The sequence below is a fragment of the Pocillopora verrucosa genome, chromosome 5, assembly GCF_036669915.1.
Source record: "Pocillopora verrucosa isolate sample1 chromosome 5, ASM3666991v2, whole genome shotgun sequence".
Classification (NCBI taxonomy): Eukaryota; Metazoa; Cnidaria; class Anthozoa; order Scleractinia; family Pocilloporidae; genus Pocillopora; species Pocillopora verrucosa.
In genome coordinates this window covers 6,986,347-7,005,775 of record NC_089316.1, presented here as the reverse complement: position 1 = coordinate 7,005,775, position 19,429 = coordinate 6,986,347, and the positions used below count along the sequence as shown (strand labels likewise).

Here is a 19,429-nt window from a genome sequence, read left to right as displayed (position 1 = left end):
CTGGGTGTGAGTAAGTTTTACTGATTTTACGTGTAAAATGTTCCTATTTTGGAATATTTACCGTTGAAAATCGTGCTAAAATTTTCAACGGTTCCTCCCGTTACTAAACACCGAGTCACACAACGCGTTATGCTTTTATGAATTAATCGTTGGCTTTTTCTTGAGACGTGAGCTTGGACCGCCTGTGGTTACATTGGGACAAAGTATGATACTGGCATCACACAAAACCGGAAATATGGCACAGCGATTCAGTGAAACACACCAGGATCTGACAGAAGCACCGAGCGGGGTTACAATGGCAGAGGGTCATCATTATACGGCTGAACATTTGAACGGAAACAGGATGACAGTGAAGATTAACAGATGTGCACGAACGCAGTTACACTGTTTAAGACTAAAATTTTGAAACAAGAACACCGAGGAACAACAAATACACAAAGACGCTACGACAGAGCGATATCAACACGGCGCGTAGTATAGAAATACAATGTGCAGTGAAACAATAATGCTGGAACGAAATGTAAAATCGGCACAATGGCAAGAAAAAGATAAAAATGCATTAGGGACGCAAAAATGTATAGGAAACTAAAAATAGCAAAAGCCCAGACTCCAGTGACAGCGGCACAGAGGGGAGAAAGAACAATTGGCTTTTTTGACATGGCGACACTGCATTTGGTAAACTCGCCCCCATCTTTGCGCAATGAATGCTAAGGGAGGTTCTTAACTCCGAACTGTAATTATAATTTTCTTCCTTTGCACACCCACCTGCTAATGAAGCTGATGTGTGGTCGCCGAGGATTGCAAGGTTAATTGTCTACTTTCACTGTTTGCTACGACGATCCAAGTTATATTACCATGAATAACTCAATAGGGGCGCTTAGTGGTGTAGGGGCGCTTGGTGGTGTAGGGGCGCTCATTCACAAAAACGAATTCGAGGAGGGCGCTTGTTGGAACGAGGGCACTGAATCGAATCATTAGGGTAAAAGCAAACATTTTTTAGTATTACAAGGTAACGGGAATGATGGTACAAACTTATAGCGCTGAAAGTAATTGATGTATTGAAACGATCCAATGAAGATCTAACTATAGTGTCTGACGATCTACTGGAAAAGATCTGACTATCAAACAATCTGATCGTAAACAAGACTCCCACCTTACTTTACGTAAAATCCTAGCTTAATCTCCATTTAAGTGATGAAGAGGTGATAAGATGTTTCAAAACTTTAGATTGCGATTCGCGTAAGAAACACGTCATAACTTCCTCGAAAATGGTTTCTTGCATTTTTCTCCCACATTCAAATTATGTGGTACTTCCATGTCTCTGAGAGTTTCCATTAGTCTACGTCTGTCGTTGAGCGAATTTCACTGGCATTTCATTACAGTGTTAGGGAAGATCACTGACTTCTGTGATAAAATGTAACACCACTTCACGTCATTCAGTATCAGCGTCACGCAAATCTCGCACGTCACGCAAAACACACAAGTCAAGAAAGTGATTTACTGACAACAGCTATTTTAAAATGATCCAAGCTCTGAAGCCAATTAAGTAGTCATTCAGAACAGGACCACTGTCCTTAAACCAACCAGTAAAACTAGTTTTACGAGACATCAATCAATTTCTCGCACGCACGCATGCACACAAGAAACGTTCAGGACGTATTCCAGTAACGTGCTAACCCCAAAATGTTCACCAATTACGTGAATGCTAAAAAATGTCCATATTTATATCATTCGCGTCCCATGGTATACAGGATTCAACATTTTCAGGGGTAAAGTTCTCTGGGAAAACAGCCGGAGAAATGGCATCTTGCGATTGTAGAGAATATTGGGCTGCTAATATACCAGCCTTTACACAGATGACCGGAGAGTGTCCTTGAATAATACACGAAGCCATTGCTGCTGCAAAACTGAAACATAAAAACAACATCGACTGGTCAGTGGACATATTCAATGAGTCTTTATTCAACGGCATTTTTCTTGGGCACCAAATACCTAGGTCGTAAAATGGCCCCCGACCGTATCCATAAATTCCATGTTTTTAAATTTCACGTGCTGTTTGTGTGCCTTTCTTAGTAATACAATGTGCATCAGCATGAGATAAGCACGCGCACCCAGAAAAAAATGGCAACGTTTTCTTTTAGGTGATGCTACCTCTACGAGATTACAACAGGCATCCTAGTCTACGAGTAGCCGTACCATCCACCCCAAGGTGAAACGGATACCTTCCATTTCACCTTGAGAGGGGTGGGTACGGCTACTCGCAGGCTACAAGCATCTTTGCTTTTATCTCAGAATTCTATTTTTCAACTAAATCTCAGCAGGCTTTCATTTCAAGGGAATGACCATGAACGAAATAAAGTTGCTAAATAATATGAAATACAGGGGAAGGCGGCTCTCCTTCACACTGTGCTCTGTCTATAAATTCTGTTTCCCTCCAAGATCAATCATCCAATCTCACCTGTCACCTGCACCAGTGACGTTTCCCCCTGGCACGTGACTTCCTGGGCCTACGGCGGGAAAATACCGCGCTGACACCAAACTGTGTTGCCGCGCCGCAGATACCCGACTCATGTGGTGAGCCGTTGGAAATGGAGTGTCAGCGGAAGTGTCTCTACAGATTAAGGCACCATGTTTGCCAAGAGTCACGATGATGCAATGAATATGCTTTAAAAGTGGCTTGCAAAGGTGCAAACACTCGGTTATAATATCTTCTAGTGGTCGATCTTTCTCTTTATCATCCTTTGTGATGTGTGGTGGAAGATTTGATTTCTGTAGTTCGTCGTTCACTATGGCAGAGCTCATGGTTCGAAGCTCTTTTAGATTAGGTGATATGTATGTTATGTTGTGCCACGCGTCACTACGAAAGGGTTTCTCGGCTTTCATGATGCACGTTGGTTCAAACCACACTAAATAACAACGCAATTAATAAAGAAGTGGTTTTACAAGTTCTGTATCAGGAGGGTTTTCGGGGAAATGACAGGGAAGGAATCAGTCGGTTATCTGCTATCCTTGAAATTTCCATGACATCCACTGTACATGCACTTTCAAAAAACAGCTAACTACAAATAACTGAGATTAGCTTACCGTCAATCTAATATCCCACAGTACATCTTCCCCTTATGTCTACAGCACATGTCGTTTATTCTTTCATGACTGTCACAATTTAGTAGAAGACCGAAGTCATTAAACCAATCTCTACACTCAGCATTAGCATTGTGGTACCTGGTATGTGGTTAGCTGCACAGGGGTGACGCGCCTGACCAACAATGTAATGTAATGTTGCCACCTGGCTAGTTACTAATTCAACGTCAATCTAAGATCTTACATTAAATCTTCACCCTCCATCTACAGCACATGTCGACTATTAATTCACGACCGCCACGTGTATTGGTAGATCGAGTTCATTAAATCGTACTCTATATTCAGCCTTAGCAATGTGGTACCTGGTATGTGGTTAGCTGCACAGAAGTAACACGCATGATCAATAGCTTCTTCAGTAATATTGCCATCCAGCATTACCAAAGGTGCGTGTTTAATAGGTTCCTCGAAGGCTGCAATCTAACAAATATGTTCAAAAAATAAAGAAAGCGTTTAAGAACATGCTGGAATTACTTGCTTATCTGAGGAGTAACTTAACCTCCTCGCGTATGACTGAGTAGTTGACGTACAATCGGGGCCATACCTCCGCGGGGAAACCTTCGAAAGACACGCTCTAAAGGTTCATTCTTCATACCTCCGAATATCTTGATTTCGGTGTCAAAAAAAAAAATGATAAACCCCTCCCGCCCTTCAGCAAAGGTAATAATAATAATAACAATAATAATAATAATAATAATAATAATAGTAATAATAATAATAATTATCTTTAAGTTCTTGGCAGGGGTGTCCCACAACTTCACATTGGCGAACCCTTACTACGCTTGTACGTTACTGCTCAATATCAAGTATTCATTATTTACTTATTTTGAAAAAAAATCTTAGCTTATTAACGTTACAGCATTAGAGGTTCTGCCCTTGTATAAGTCCACGGTTGTAGGTAAAATAACTAGTCACATCTGAGGGGCCAGAATAATGGAACTAATGAAGAAATCTATAGTCCTCACTATAGTTTAAAAAACATTATCTTACATGATCAGGACTGATAACTTTATGAATGTCCATGTCACCAACTGCCGCGTGAAAGTCGTCGTTTTGACTCAGTATCGCCGAGTACGTACCAGTGTGATTCACCTTAGAGGTGTATATGCCACGTGTAACCTGGGAACCAAAGAACAATTTAAAACAATAAACTGCTTACAGGGAAGTAATAGCATGCACGTAACTTGAGAAGAAGGGTTGTTAATTGGTATGACCTAATTATTTTAAGTATCGCACAGTCAGTACAACATTGTCTCGAGCTAAAGTCACAAGCTCACGATGGTTTAGTCAACCGGGTATGTTTGATTTAGAACTAAAATGGACGGTGGAAAGAGGGAGCGAAGAAAAGCAATTTCTAATAATTTCTAAGCTACTGTCCCAGTGTTCAGATGTAGTCTTAATTCTTTAGAAACTTCATTCTCACGTCGATTTATTCTTCGAATAAATCCAATATTTTAAGGGAGTCATCTTGTCACGAGCCTGGGACAAAGAAAACTCTTGCTTTCATGGCGCATAAGAGATGTACCATTCTAGCTTCTTCACAGTGTTTTAGCAGCATAGCTCCCAGAGGATCGCTTCCTATGGATGACACGAACAACGGCCTCATGCCAAGACGAGCCAGGCATTCTGTTGAATTGAAGAGCAAACTATATTTCACCGTTTTAACTGCAGCTTTGATGCAGAAAACAACAAACAAACAAACAAACAAACAAACAAAAACCATCACAGTAGGATTTTTAATGTTGGAATTCAATCTTAAGATTAAAAGGCAACCAACCTTTACACTGTTATATCTTGGACGATTACAAATACATTGCACGCTAAACGTTAATCTAAAACGTGCAAAATAGGCCTCAATCAACATAACACCGGGGTGAGTAAGGCAGAGTTACGAAGAGCGGAATTAACGAACTTATTTACTCTTTAACTCCCAGAAGTGATTAACGTGAAACTTCTTCCCACTAATATACATACACTATCCAGCAAAAGGCGAATGAGAATACCCAATCTTATCAAAGAAAAAAATGCTATCTTGATTAACATCAAATTCGCTTAACTTTTTAGCCAGGATTTGTGTGAAGGCTGGAAGAGAGAATTAAAAATTAGATCTTGTATCGAGGCAGGTGTGTATAGCAGTTTTAAACTGAATTCTTCAAAGAGCAGGCTTCTGTTTACTTGTCATTCTCAATTGTGGAAGGGAACTTCAATGCATCCGAACTTATCTATAACATTGAGATGCCACGTTACGATCCCTCCCCTAACTTCCTTTTAATGGGGAGCGTTGCGTGACATCCCACAAAACGCCTACAAAGGTGACTGGTGCTACTATTACGTAAAACAAAGGAATACCTGCCATATTTCTTCCAACTCCACCGAAACTCATCCTTACTTTTCCAGGATTAGACGCTTCAAGCTGTGTAAAGAAGATGTTACTATGCGATTTAAATCCAGTCCAGAAACACAAATAGTTCTTTCATACACCTGTAAAAACCCCTTAAAACTTAAATGGTGGCACATTTAATCCCATGACACCTACGTGTGACTAGCATCTAATTTCTCGTTACATTATCACCACTGAATCAGAAATTGAGGTCACGAGAATAAAGGAAATGATCACCAACTATAGAACCTCTTCATTGCTGAACAAATCCTTCTTGTCAGAACCGTAGGAAATTCATTGAGAACAGTAAGGAGAATATGGATACCGATGTCAGGGTGAAAAGAGTTTAAAAATCTTTTTGCCTGTTGGTTTGTGTAAATTTAATTATATCTTGTTGATAAATGGTTTGAATTTATAACCGTGCTTACCACAATGCTTTCTGCCGTCGCGATAAAATCTACATTGGATCCACCGATCACAACCTAGAAAGGAACGTGACAAAAAAAAAAACAAAAAAAAAGAGGAAAGAAGAAATATGAAGAAATATGGCAAATTTTGAACAGACGAGGCCAAATAGATTGTCACCTTTGTAGAAAACAGATCTTTTGAATGCAAAGTAACTAAGCAAGATCATTTCAGTTCAAGTGTTACTACAGCGTTTTCATACTTACAAAGATAAAACTAAAAAGGTCAGGACGTCAGTTTTGAAATTAACCCCAAAATTCTCTTCTATCCCACTCAATCACGCTTATTCATTCTCCATTTGTCTTCTCGTTCGAGTTTTATCATAGTTTAAGTATTCAATTTAGTTGATTCTGGTCACTTCTAAAATTGTGGTTCTTAATAGTGTTTAACTGCTAGCTGCAAAAAGGCTGAAAAATTAACCGTTGGGTGAGGCGTGAACAAAACTTATTGAATAATCGTCAATTGTGACAAAACATAACCGTTAGCTGTAAACCGCTTAGGCCTCTTTGAACTTATACACTTCTTCACATTGCCCAGTTAAATTAAACTTTAAAAAATAATCCACAAGAAATTGACACTGACTGGTTTGCCGTGAACAGAATTCTGTGGCTCTACAATATTCGCTTCCAAATTTGACTATTCATATTTACTATTGACGACTCACTGGTCTCCTTTGCCGGTTCCAATCTCTGGTTGAATCTGGAAAGCCTGGCACTTTGCCTTGTGATTCCTGTGAAGCAACAAACAAAATCGTTCATCTTACATTTCTGTTCGTCGATAATTTATGGAAAAAAGTGGATTCCATTTTGTTGTGTTTCTTCTGTTCTGGATCACAAAAGTCGCAAGAGTGTTTCCGACCCAGCGAAAATCGAAAGTCGGAGTCCACAGAGAAGTACTAGGGACCTTAAGCAAACCACGACGGCGACTGCAACGTGGACGTGGAAAAACAAAAGATCTAATTGGCAGAACAATAGCTCAGCACGTGCGTTTTAAAACTTTGTACATTTCTTAGCCGTCCTATGCAAAGCAACAACGTGAAATCACCACAATTTGCGTCGTCTACGAACCGAGAACGCGACGACAAATTATTTTAATGTCCATTTGGAACTCAACGCTTCTTTTATACGGTATGCTGAAGTTGAGGTGTGGCGCTGTATGAGACGGTAAACAAATGCAGCCATTTTTGAAATTCTAATTTAAGGCAGAAATTCATTTTTTAATCGAAGTTTTCCTTGGCGTTGCCGTCCTGACTGCTTAAGGTCCCTACTGAGCTAGACAGAATCGGACCTGGAGAATCAAAACGGTTTTATTTTCTTGCGATTCCACTTAAGACTCTAATGCTTATGAATCAGCTAAAGCAAGATTGCCGGCGTCGCATGCAGAAGCGGAAGAGGCAACCAATCGTTATGCCAGTTTTCAGGCCATCCAAAGGCTTATGACTCCGACAATCAAGTTTCCACTGAATCGATATTTTTCTACCGATTCTGTTGGTCTGATTTCTACTTGATCGTATCGCTCTACGCTTCTGATTATGACACTGACTCCGTCGTAAGTGAAAAGCATCCTTAACTAAACAGACACTCGGGCGAATGGAATCAATGACGGCGTAGCTATCACGTTGTTATAGCTTACCACAGCTTTCTTCTCTTTTAATTTTCGTATTCTGCATAATTCAACAGCAATTAAACTTCCTATCTTTGCATTGTTTTTTACTAATGCCATATCTGACAGAGAAAGTTAAGGATATACACCTCATAAATTAACCAATCCCGGCACTTCGCAGTTGACTATTCAGCGAGCTATCAGTGCATAGAAGCAGGGCTGACTTCACATAAAAGCTGTACCCCAGCTGGGTCTAACGCTTAAAACGTTAGCTTCAATAAACTAGTCACGACGCTTGCCTAACTTTAACAACTTATGGTTGATAACGAAGATGACGTTATTCAGTAAATGATCCAGGCAAACTCGGAAAAAAGTCCATGGTGACAAACTTCCATGACGCTTCCATCACGAGTCTCAATGGTAAAGCATCCGAAGTACTAATAGGAGGGTCGTTTTTATTTTCGTGTACGCCTGTGTTATTCACAGATTAACATCATCTTAAATTATAAATCACGAACTGTTCATTTCCCTTGCCCAGTGACGCAGCAAATAAAGGTATAACCTTCACTTTGAACTGCTTAACTGACAATGCCTGACAAACTCTTCCTTGAAATTCACAGTAAATTTTCTCGACCTTTCTTCGTGGTAATGATCTAAGCAAAACTTTGAAGAACAAGTTCTCTTGGACAAATTTAAACAAATGAACGGTAGATAACAAGAGAAAGTTAAAAAGGATACTGGCTTGAAGAGATTGACCCTGCGTAAGTTCATTCTCTCTCTTGAGCAAAAAGGGTGTCACTTCTTTACTTTTAATACCAGAATCACTACGACAAAAACATAAAAATCATAATATTTGTGTACGCCATAGTAAGTACCTCTTAACCGAACGGGAGGGCCGGAAAGGAATTTCAAATATTTGGCTCGAGGTCCTGACGTACAGACCAAGTGCAACCGAAAACGTTCGTTCCCACAAACTCAATCAATAAGCATTTACCATAAGACCGCCGCTCTCTCCCTTTCTGACTCCCTTCTTGAATTTCTTATTTTTCTTCATCTTCAAACATTTTGAGGCCGAACGCCAAGCCGGATGGCTACATCTGATACTGCATGTGGCTATTGCATATGGCTATTGATATTTTTTACGAGAACTAGCAGCATGTACGGAGCCGTAGGAGCAATATGATGAACAGACACAGAACTATGTAAAATATGGCGAAATACAATAACTTATGAAACAAAATCAAAAATTGATTTAACACGATGGATCATTATTACCTTGTTCATTACTAATGATAAATACCTGGCTTCCTGCAAAGCCTTTTGGATAGCTTTCTCGATGATTTCCCCAGATGCGGCTTCCTCTTTGGAGATTGGGACAGCTAAAACTATTCCACTGCTAGATTTTAGTGATAAATTCGCATCTGCAGAAACAATGAGAAATCCTCATACAATCGAGGCTCCCTTAAAAGACCCTCTATAGCCTTAAAAGCATAGACAGTTTCGGTCACCATAGTAAGAGCTTATGTGAGCCTCAACAAAGAATCTCACAAAAACTCTTGCTGCTTTGCTTAGACCAAAAAAAACTCACCAATTAACTTAGCTGCCTCTTCTGGGGTTTGTATATTGCAAACAGACTGTGAAAAACCAGCATGAAGAAAAATGCAGTTAGCAAAACACAGGATCAAGCAAAATACACAGAATAAACAATAGTATTCCAAGCAATCATCTTATCTAGAATAGTTGGATCAATATCAGTATCTGGGCAACTGCCCACCTACCCCTCTCCTAACTCAACAACAGTCGACTGATAACAAGTTAGGGTTAATGTTGGGTTAAGGGAGGGGTAGGTGGGCAGTTGCCTAGATACTGATATTGATCCGAATAGTTTTGTTGGAAATGACAAAACTATTCCACAATAGTACAACACTAGTCACTCTCGATCTCCATTTAGCTTCCTTTAAATGCTCACAGTGCAAATCTTTCTTTCATGTCTTGTCAAACTCTGTTAACAAAAGCCTAGAAAGTTCCTATAACTACACCCTTTCCGAATTTGCAAAGGAAATACTACTGATGTCATTACTGTGGTTGTCTTAAGCATTACATGTAATGCTAATTGAAAATCATGCCCTTAATACTGACTTTCATTCATTTAAATATTTACAGAAAGAATTTTGAAAATGTTTTGAGATCAAATACAACTGTATTTTGTACCTTAAATCCACTTTTTGGGGTAAAGAATGCTGGGAAGTCTAAGGAGTCTCCATATGTAGCCACAAGAACACCTTGTGTTTCCTATGACAAAATACAAATTTATTAGAAATAAAGTAAAATTTTCTATAGAAAGTAAATCAACACAAACTGCTTCAACCTAGTTATCTACCTAATGAAAAATTATACATACCTTAACGATTACAAAATTTATCATTCAATACAATTTACAAATTAGCCCCGTTAAAGATTGGAAGAAAATAAAAACTGCGCAAGATTATGTGAAATATACTGTGACCCTCATGATACAAAGTCTATAACCAACTTTGAACAGAATTGTATTTTTACATTTTCAATTCACATTTTGTTGTGTGTTGAATGGAACAAGGAATTAAGAGTAACAATTTCCTCCAATAAACCTCTGCAGAGCTTTTATGACACTTCTTTCTTATTACTGACATTAGCCTAGCAATGAGATGAATTATCATAATTGATTAAAGTTTCAGAGCTAACCCTGCATGTAATTGAAGGGGCACTGAAACAACTAAATGGCAGTCAAATCTTAATCATCTGCAATAGGTACTTCACAGGTAAATAGTACTTTTCATGAGTACTGATTGGATAGCTTGGAAGTGATTGGCATGTGCTATTCACCTCCAAGCAGTAATGTAGGGCAAGAGTTTAATTTGCAACCATTTTCAAGTACATTGACAGAAACAAACTTATTTCTTGATACTTGCGTGGCATATAGAGGAAGAAATATTATTCACACCAGTATTGGTGAAATTGCTGGATATATTTATCTCCACCCAGGTCAATAATTGTTAACTGCTGCTCATCATTACACATAAAAAATAATTCTGATGCACTTACCAAATACTCAAGAGTCAATTCAATGTCCAGAATAGATTTAGCTCCAGCACAAACAACTGCCATTGGGGTTTTACCAAGCTCAGTAAGGTCTGCACTGATATCAAATGCTGCTCAAGGGGAGATGAATTAACATCAAAATTACTTATCAAGGTATTATCTACTATTACGATGTATTTCAGAGGACCGGGGAGTTTTATAATGTCTGAATGACTAAAATCTGGAATGTACCCACTCAAAAGAGCACAAGAGAATTTGTAACATTGGAAAAAAAAAAAACATCTAAGTTTATAATGTCAGTCATAAGATTCAGCAATCAATCCCAGTATTGGCAGAAAAAATCAAGATTGTATTTTAATTGGCTGTCTAAGTTAAACAAATGTCATTAACAATTAAGTGATTGAACTTACTTGATTGTGCTCCTCTATGAACACCACCAATTCCTCCTGTAACAAAGACTGGAATACCTGTGGCATTTGCAGCAATCATAGTACTTGATACTGTGGTTCCTCCAGTTAGACCCTGCATGACAAGAAATTACAGTTTTTATGTGCATTCAGGCTGTCAATCCTCAGAGGCAATTATAAGGCTTCCCCAATGTTAACATTGAAACATGCTTTTACAATCATTCCAAACTCTCAGAGAACAAATTCTTTGCCCTTCAGAGTAAATTTTAGTCATTATTAGCAAATTTAAAAGAGCAGGAGAAATGTGCAAAGTAACACTAGAGTAATCTTAACACAATGCTACTGTAATTTAGCCATTTATACTTATAAGTAAAGGGTAATATCTTCTAACTTCATTATAATGCTAACTCAGAACACAGACTGCCACCAGACAATGATTACTAGTCTGCTAAGAAGAGACTTGCTAATTCATGCATTCTCAGATTCAAACTAGATATTACCCCCAGACCTTAGGAAAGATCCTCCTTGGAAAATTTATTAAGAACTGTAGTTGAAAATAAAATGATGAAAAATTGAAATATATACATCACCTTGCTGATAACGTAGGGCAAATCTCTCCTGGATGTCTTTACAGCATTAGTATCCTGAGCTAACCTTTCTAAGTTTGCTTCTGACAAACCTAAGGACATTTTTTTTCTTTTCAATTTTTTTAAATACAAAAGAGTCTACAGCTGGTCACTATATAATAAAAGAGGTTTGTTTGAAATTAAAGGGTGTAAAACATTCATTGAATGATTAACTGAACAGTAACCTCAAATGCAATCTTAACTCTTCCCTGTTTTTCTTCTGGCAAACAAGAGTTCACATTGATAATCACTAAATATAAAATCATTGAATCATCATCTGCTTCTACTGACTTTTAATACTTATCTCATAATTTTTTTCCAACAATCCTCTAAAAAAAAGAAACAAAAAAAGACAAACAAAAAAACAAATAAAATATAAGATCACACCCACCTACATGGATTTTACCAGACATAATTGCTATGGTGGCTGGTATTGCTCCATTATTTTTCACAATTTTTTCTACTTCCTTAGCAACTCTGAGTAGAAAAAAAAATTAAAGCTAAACAATTACTTTTAATTGAGATTCTACAGTAAGATGAAAATTTTACAGAGAGAGGTGACCCTATTTTACAGAATGTCAGAATGGCAGTGAAATGGAGAGACAGAATATCCTAAAACACAGAGGGACAGGATATCCTTTAAGGCAGAAACATGATAGAATGCTCCAAAATGTGGAATGACCCCAAATGCCTCCAATTGTGTTTTGAAAATCAGTTTGCACCAGAGGGTGTAAAAACATGTCAGTATCTGAGCAACTGGATACCTCAGTACCCCTCCCCTAACCCATCTTTATTTCTAGCTTGTTATCAGGTGACCTTTGTTGGGTTAGGGGAGGGGTAGGCATGCAGTCGCTCAGATACTGGTGTTGATCCCAACCATCTTTGATGAACCCTTTTTTTCTCCACAGTAAGGGAGTTTTGTTAGCATCAACATACCTTAAATTTTCAGGATAAGGCATTCCATGTGTTATAATAGTTGATTCTAATGCAACAACTGGCCTTTTACTGACAATTGCCTCAGCAACCTCTGGGTAGACTTGAAATAGTCTATCCTGTAAATTATTGAGACCAGCTGGCCCAGGTCCAAGTGCACTTCTTGATATCAACCTTGCAATTCTCCTTAGATTCTTTGCTTGCTTGAGCATCTTATGCTGTGTGCATATACATGTATTCCACATTTTGAATGTGTTAATTTTCTGGAAGAAAGAATCAACAAGCTTTAAAAAAAATTCAAATCATGAATAACAAGCATTTCCCTAAGTTCCTTCACTCAAATCAGTTAAGAAAAAATAAAAAAAGTCCCCAGTCCAATACATGTTTAAATGTAGGTTTGTGTCTTGAAACCAAGTCTATGATGCATAATTCACTTTCCAGTCTTACTTTTATATATATATATATATGTTCGTGCATATATATATATATATGCACGAACTCCTGCACTGGGGGGTGGGGTGGTGGTAACAACGTCTCATTGCGCAACTGACAAGAGGGCCTAAGTTTTATTACTAGCTACTAAGAAGTAGAAAAAAGTTAATTCATAAACTGAAATAATCCTTGAAATCTCAATTTTCCACGATTACTAAGCAATCCACTTTCGCGCGAGTTTGAAGTCTTCATCTTATAGGACATCAGCCATGAATACCTTCCTTAGTAGTATTACGAATTTTAACAGAGAAAGCATTTCACTCCATAGTCGCTCGCTGAGCGTATTCAAAATTTAAAGAAAGATCAGCGTTAGGTGTCCTCGCACACATCAGCTATTACTATAAAAACGGCTCACTTACCGAAGCTCATGTATGTACTCTGTTCCTTTGCCGCGCGAATAGACGCTCTAATCTAAAAAGTATTTTTGATTGCAATTTTGAACCTGCCGAGGACTCTACGGAAATTGCCGAAGTTGGCTAGGCATCCGGATATCGTATAGCATTGTGGGTAACTTTGAAAATTATGGTATGTCAGCTGGACACGTGCTTAGTTCTCTTTCTTTCACGTTGTTCTTGAAGTAAGTCTTGAACGAAATTCGTGAAGTAAATGATAGCTTAAACGTCTCATTATGTGCTTTAGAGTTCCGAAATTCGCAGAGGACATATGGTCAAAGCCCTGTTAAATGTAAAAGTAGTAGAAATTTGGCAATAAAGGAACATCCACTCTTTTACGAAATGGGATTCGTGCGTATCAAAAAAATATCTATATATTTCGCGAAAGCATAAAATGGTGTTTAAGTCACCGAGTCCTCTCTGTTTCATTTAACTAATAAGGCTATTGGTTTAAAAAGTATTCTTCACAATCAGGTTAACACTCTTGCAATTGAATAAAGGTATTTTACACGAAAAGCTAAGAAAAATGTTCGCGAGAGAGATGAAACACATCTGAACATATCTGTAGCTAAGGATTGTACGAACTTGACCTGAAGTAAGCTGGTTGACTAGGCATGGTGATGCCTTGAAATCTCGTCTATTTAAGCAATAGACAGCATTTTCATGGCTTTTGTATAGCGTGACAAATGCATGTGATACATTAGTTGGTTAGAGGAAAGGTTCGATCACTTGAATCACAATCTGTCAAGGGAGTCAGGAGTAGTATTAGTACTGGTAACAATCTTCTCAAGTGTTCCTTCGAAATCCCAAGTTGGCTGATAATTCCACGAAGCCATTCAAATCAAGCCTATTGCTTTTATGTTACATCTATAAACGAATTATGATGGAAAGAAAAGTAGATTAACTCTAATTTCATGATCATACCACCCAAAAGTTGTGATAAGTAGCCCTGAAGAGAAAAGTGGCAACCTGCTTTTTTTTCTTCCTTGTACGCAGTATTTTAACGTGATACCAATAATTATTAATATATTACAGTAGGCTGACCATGTTATTAATCATAATTTCTTCATTTCACTTTGTTTCCAAACTAGATCTAGTCTTTAAACGCTGTTCTGCGCAATCCTTCACCAAGCAAAATGGTTAGGGAAGACAAGGCAACATGGAAGACAAATTATTTTATGAGGCTAATTGTAAGTTTCAGTAACTGCTACCTGTACAATTACACTGTTTAATTACAACTATACAGAATGATTTGAGAAAATAAAGCAGCTAATGCACCCATCACAGTTTTGAAAATTGTATAGGTTATGATCACCATTCAGGGAGTTCATAGAAATTTGTCTTGGTTATAAAACATAGACTTTGAATGTGTCAAAGAATGTTAGAATGCAGGATGTAAAGAAAACTCGAATTCATGTCCATGTTTTGTAGTTTTTGACTCATTTGATTTTCAAACATTTTGCTCGAGACCCTGTAAATAAGAAAATTGCTTTCTGTCATGGTAAGAAATTACCTACAGGATCACATGAGTTTTGTGGTGAATGTTGCTTTCTTTTACTTTTCAAGAGGTAAATTTAATTTTGTGTGGGAATTAAGTGAAAAACCGGTGTAAAGCCCTTATTGAGGAAAAGACTTAAACAGCTTGCTTAATAATTGTAAATGAACTTTTCTTAACAGCAATATATGGATGAATTTCCTAAGATGTTTCTGGTAGGTGTGGACAATGTAGGGTCCAAACAGATGCAGCAGATCCGTCAGTCTCTGCGTGGTAGAGCTGAAATTCTCATGGGCAAGAACACCATGATAAGGAAGGCCATCCGGGGACACTTGGAAAACAATCCTGCCTTGGAAAAGTAAGAGCAACATGAGATAGTCTCATCAAAGCAGGTCACAAGTTCTCTGAGGAACAATGTATTTTGTTTCTCTCCTTGGGTTTCTTGAAAAGTTAGACAAGCACAGGGGGTACATCTTAAGTAACACTCTGTTAAACTGATTTGAACAGTAATATGACATTTCACATGGCTGGTTTGCATCATTTTAAACCTTCATGAATCTTATTTTAAAGCATACCAAGTTGTTTTGATAAGCCATTTTCACTAGCTACAGTGTTGATCTTTCAAAAATAGTATGAAAATTTCTGTTGCATTTTCCCAGATTATGATGGTGATCATACTACTGTGATATTAACATTCTGTTGTATTTGTGCCATGTAGGTTGATCCCTCACATCAAAGGCAATGTAGGCTTTGTCTTCACCAAGGAAGAGCTCACAGATGTGCGAGATCTTATCCTGGCAAACAAAGTGGCAGCCCCAGCTAAAGCTGGTGCAATTGCCCCTCTGGATGTGTTTGTTCCAAAGGGAAACACTGGCCTGGGTCCTGAGAAGACATCTTTTTTCCAGGCGTTGGCCATTCCAACCAAGATTGCCAGAGGAACCATTGAAATCTTGGTCAGTGATCTCTGTTTGTTTTGTTATTTTTATTAATAATGTGAAGACGTGGATTAGAGCAAAAACATCTTTCTCAAAAGGCTTAAGGACCAGTAAGAGAGTCCTGTGTGACATTAAGAATACATTGACATCCAACCAACAAAAATCCCACTTCCATTGAATTTTAGACTTACACCCTTTTATATGTTCTTTATTTTTTATTATTATTCTCTTTGTAAATATTGACTTTTAGACTATTTATTGTACATAAGTATTTGAAATTTTGAATTATAAGTTATTGCTTTTTATGCTGACAATTTTACCTGTGAACCCGTATTTTGTTTTAGCTGTGCAAGTTTGTTGGAGTTAACATTTATTCCTGTACATAAAGCATGATTCGTTTTTATTCTATATCCATCTGTAAATATTATTATTATTATTATTATTATTATTATTGGGGTATTTATTTATTTTTTTAGAGTTAACTCTCTTCCTCTTAATCCTGCACCTGTTGAAAGCATGTACACTCTTTCATTATAGTTTCAGAACCCAAATTGAGCTGTAGGTTCATGCATTGATACACTAGGCATGAACATTCCAATTTTTTTGTTTGTTAAACTCTCTTTCATTCCAAAACTTACATTGGGTCATGTATCAAGGATCGAAATATTTTCCATTTTAAGAGAAGTGGAAGGTATTGGTTTGCTCTAACACTGAAATGTTTCTGCTGTCTGTTATGTTTAGAATGATGTACATCTGATCAAGAAGAGTGAAAAAGTGGGAGCATCAGAGTCCACCCTGTTGAACATGTTAAAGATCTCCCCATTCTCGTATGGTCTTGTCATCCAGCAAGGTAGGGGTACAATTTATATATAAAGACTTCTTAGTTAATCCTCAGATTTCCAAGTACACTACAATTATACAAATGAAACTTAGAAACTATCTGAGAGCCTTTGTGAACTTCCCTAAACACATACAAAAAGAAATCTCATCTTTGTTGCCTGCTTCACGTTCAATGATCTGTCTCAAAAGAGATATTTAACAAGTAATAGTAATATTTCAGAAAACATTATATATTTTTAACAGTCATGCATGGTTGATTTCTTCAATAGAGAGTGCTCCAATCTGGCAGCCTTAAAAAATAAATTTATGTGCAAATGATGCAATGGACACGATAATATACTATGAGTTATTTCAATGGAAAGATGTGTTGTTGAGTGGTCATCAATGGCCGCTTTTTAGCCTAAACTTCCCACTAGTCTGCATCTCTAAGCATGTTACTTTCACCTTTTGGTTGATAAAATATTGAATTACTATCCAAAGAAATATTTGTGAAGCAGCCAGTTCCCATTTTTTGAGAAGAGTAGAATAAGTTATTACTCATTAACAGCTCTTTTTGCATTGACTTGTGATGTTATTTATGATTTTTTTTTTTTCAGTGTATGAAAGTGGAGCTTGTTTCTCACCTGATGTGCTGGATATTACTTCTGAAGATATCTTGTCTCGTTTTGTTGAGGTATGTCCCACCAGGAAATCAGAAAAAGATGTCACACAAGTCACACATATAATGATTTAAAATTTACGAGATTTAAAATTGATTTTGTGTAAATCAAAATTTTATTACTTTTCAGGGTATTGTGAATGTTGCATCAGTTTCACTTGAAATTGGCTACCCAACAGTAGCATCTGTTCCACATTCAATCATCAATGGCTTCAAGGTAAGTTTTCTACAAAATTAATGAATCATGAGCCAGTTTATCACAGGTGACCAATGACACCCTAATGGTGCGGGATCCAAGTTGCAGCTCTCCTGATCGGTGTTGCAATAGGCAGAAAGGGGGACTTTTAAAGAAGGCTGAGCTTGGAACCCTCATTAGAATCATTGAGAAAAATCCAATAAAGAGTTGAACAGAGAGCAGAGGGTTTTAAAGTGGTTTTCTTCTGGCTTAACCTATGACAGTGATCAGGTGTAATAATGTAATTTATTATGATCATTCATTTTAATATTGTATTAACACCAATTTTAGTCAGTTGATTAAACTTCATAAACCAAAAGGATATTCTGAAAACTGCATTATCATGTTTGTTTTCTTCCTTGTTTTCCCCCTCAGAATATTGCTGCAGTTGCTGTGGAAACTGAGATCACATTCCCACAAGTTGAGCAGGTAAAAATTTCTAGAACTCTGTGATTTCAAAATAAATGTGCACAACTGTTTTTGGTCGTTATTCAGTCTAAATATTTTTGTGCAAGTGCAAATGATCCTTGTCCAAGGTTGCAGGGTTGTAGCCTTAAATTCAGTTTAGTTGCTGAATTTATTCAATTGTGGCCTTTTTATCAAATTGTATTTCATATGTCACTTAGTAAAGGCAAATTATTTGTAAATATTGTAAGATATAAATTTCTTCTAGTATTTTTGCATTTTTTGTCGATTTCTTATTGATTTTTAAGAAGTTTATACACAACCACATCGTACAGTTTGGGATGTTTTATTTTCTTATATTCCTAAGAAAATGCTGCATTGGTGTTGCATTTATTTAAGTGTGAGGGAATTGCAAGTAGTTTTGCAGCATTTGACTGAGGGCAGCATTTGACTGAGGGCAGCATTTTTTCAAGGGTGGCATGAGCAAAGACGGTATTTATTTTGGTTTGTTTTTGTTTAGCTCAAAGCTTTCCTGGAGAATCCAGACGCATTTGCATCTTTGGCACCTGCCGCGGATGCAGCTGCTGCTGCTGCTCCTGCTGAGGAGGCCAAAGAGGAGAAGAAAGAGGAAGAAGAGGAAGAAGAAAGTGATGATGACATGGGATTCGGACTGTTTGACTAACCAGTTACATGAAAACCATCTCAGATTAAAGCAGTTGAAACAATCACTTTTGCTCTTGTTTGATGGAAATCTCAAACTAATAGCATCAATTGTTTTAGTTGAAATTAATCCCGCAATCGTAGGACTCTAAAACACTTCTAACACCACCTACATGATCTCAAGGCGTTTTATTCAAGGGGCTCCTCTAATACCTTCTCACCCCATCCCACTCTTCCTTCGTTTCTGCTGTCACTTCTGCCGTGGTGAAAATCAATCACAGATGCCAGTTATAATTTAAGCAAGAAACTTTTGAGTACTTGCTTGGCAAAATTACGCCGGCTAGAAGGCTAGGAACACATACACATGTTAAACGAAACGAAAGCGGATCAATTAAGAGGATTATGGCTTTATTTGGAAAAGGTAGATGACTCTATCCATCAAGTTTTGAAGCCCAAAGGAACGTTCTCATTATTTAAGTTTGAATTTCCTTTTATTTTCAATTTGTTGTCTTTCCTTCTCCAAATAACTACAAGTTTCTCCTCCGTTATATTTTCTTGCTTAGTCTCTTCATCTCCACGTTATATCTTGCCAATGGCTTTTTAGAAGTTGAAATGAAATGTAGAACTTAATCCTTTCACCGTCATTTTGCAGTGTGTTTTCTCATTCCGCCACCGTTTCGTGTAGAGC

The 19,429-nt window shown here is 37.5% G+C and overlaps 2 protein-coding genes across 2 annotated transcripts; one reads left to right on the top strand and one right to left on the bottom strand.

Annotated features, from left to right (window-relative positions):
- Positions 1 to 1,019: 1,019 nt before the first annotated feature.
- LOC131772028 (uncharacterized) lies at positions 1,020 to 13,590 on the bottom strand. Its single transcript, XM_059087939.2, has 19 exons — positions 13,481 to 13,590; positions 12,633 to 12,892; positions 12,088 to 12,173; positions 11,661 to 11,749; positions 11,074 to 11,185; positions 10,667 to 10,773; positions 9,797 to 9,877; positions 9,174 to 9,219; positions 8,886 to 9,006; positions 8,324 to 8,409; positions 7,616 to 7,707; positions 6,648 to 6,713; positions 5,947 to 6,000; positions 5,488 to 5,551; positions 4,664 to 4,764; positions 4,129 to 4,257; positions 3,444 to 3,558; positions 2,459 to 2,906; positions 1,020 to 1,907 (listed from the first exon to the last, which is right to left on the bottom strand). The coding sequence occupies exons 2-19, from the start codon at positions 12,872 to 12,874 to the stop codon at positions 1,706 to 1,708; spliced, it is 2,241 nt and encodes a 746-aa protein (XP_058943922.2). The 5' UTR covers positions 12,875 to 12,892; positions 13,481 to 13,590; the 3' UTR covers positions 1,020 to 1,705.
- Positions 13,591 to 13,651: 61 nt separating this feature from the next.
- Positions 13,652 to 18,809, top strand: LOC131772019 (large ribosomal subunit protein uL10). The gene is made up of 9 exons (XM_059087929.2): positions 13,652 to 13,698; positions 14,605 to 14,703; positions 15,191 to 15,366; positions 15,727 to 15,961; positions 16,685 to 16,793; positions 17,380 to 17,456; positions 17,572 to 17,658; positions 18,052 to 18,105; positions 18,602 to 18,809. The coding sequence occupies exons 2-9, from the start codon at positions 14,650 to 14,652 to the stop codon at positions 18,761 to 18,763; spliced, it is 954 nt and encodes a 317-aa protein (XP_058943912.1). The 5' UTR covers positions 13,652 to 13,698; positions 14,605 to 14,649; the 3' UTR covers positions 18,764 to 18,809.
- The last annotated feature ends 620 nt before the right edge of the window (positions 18,810 to 19,429 follow it).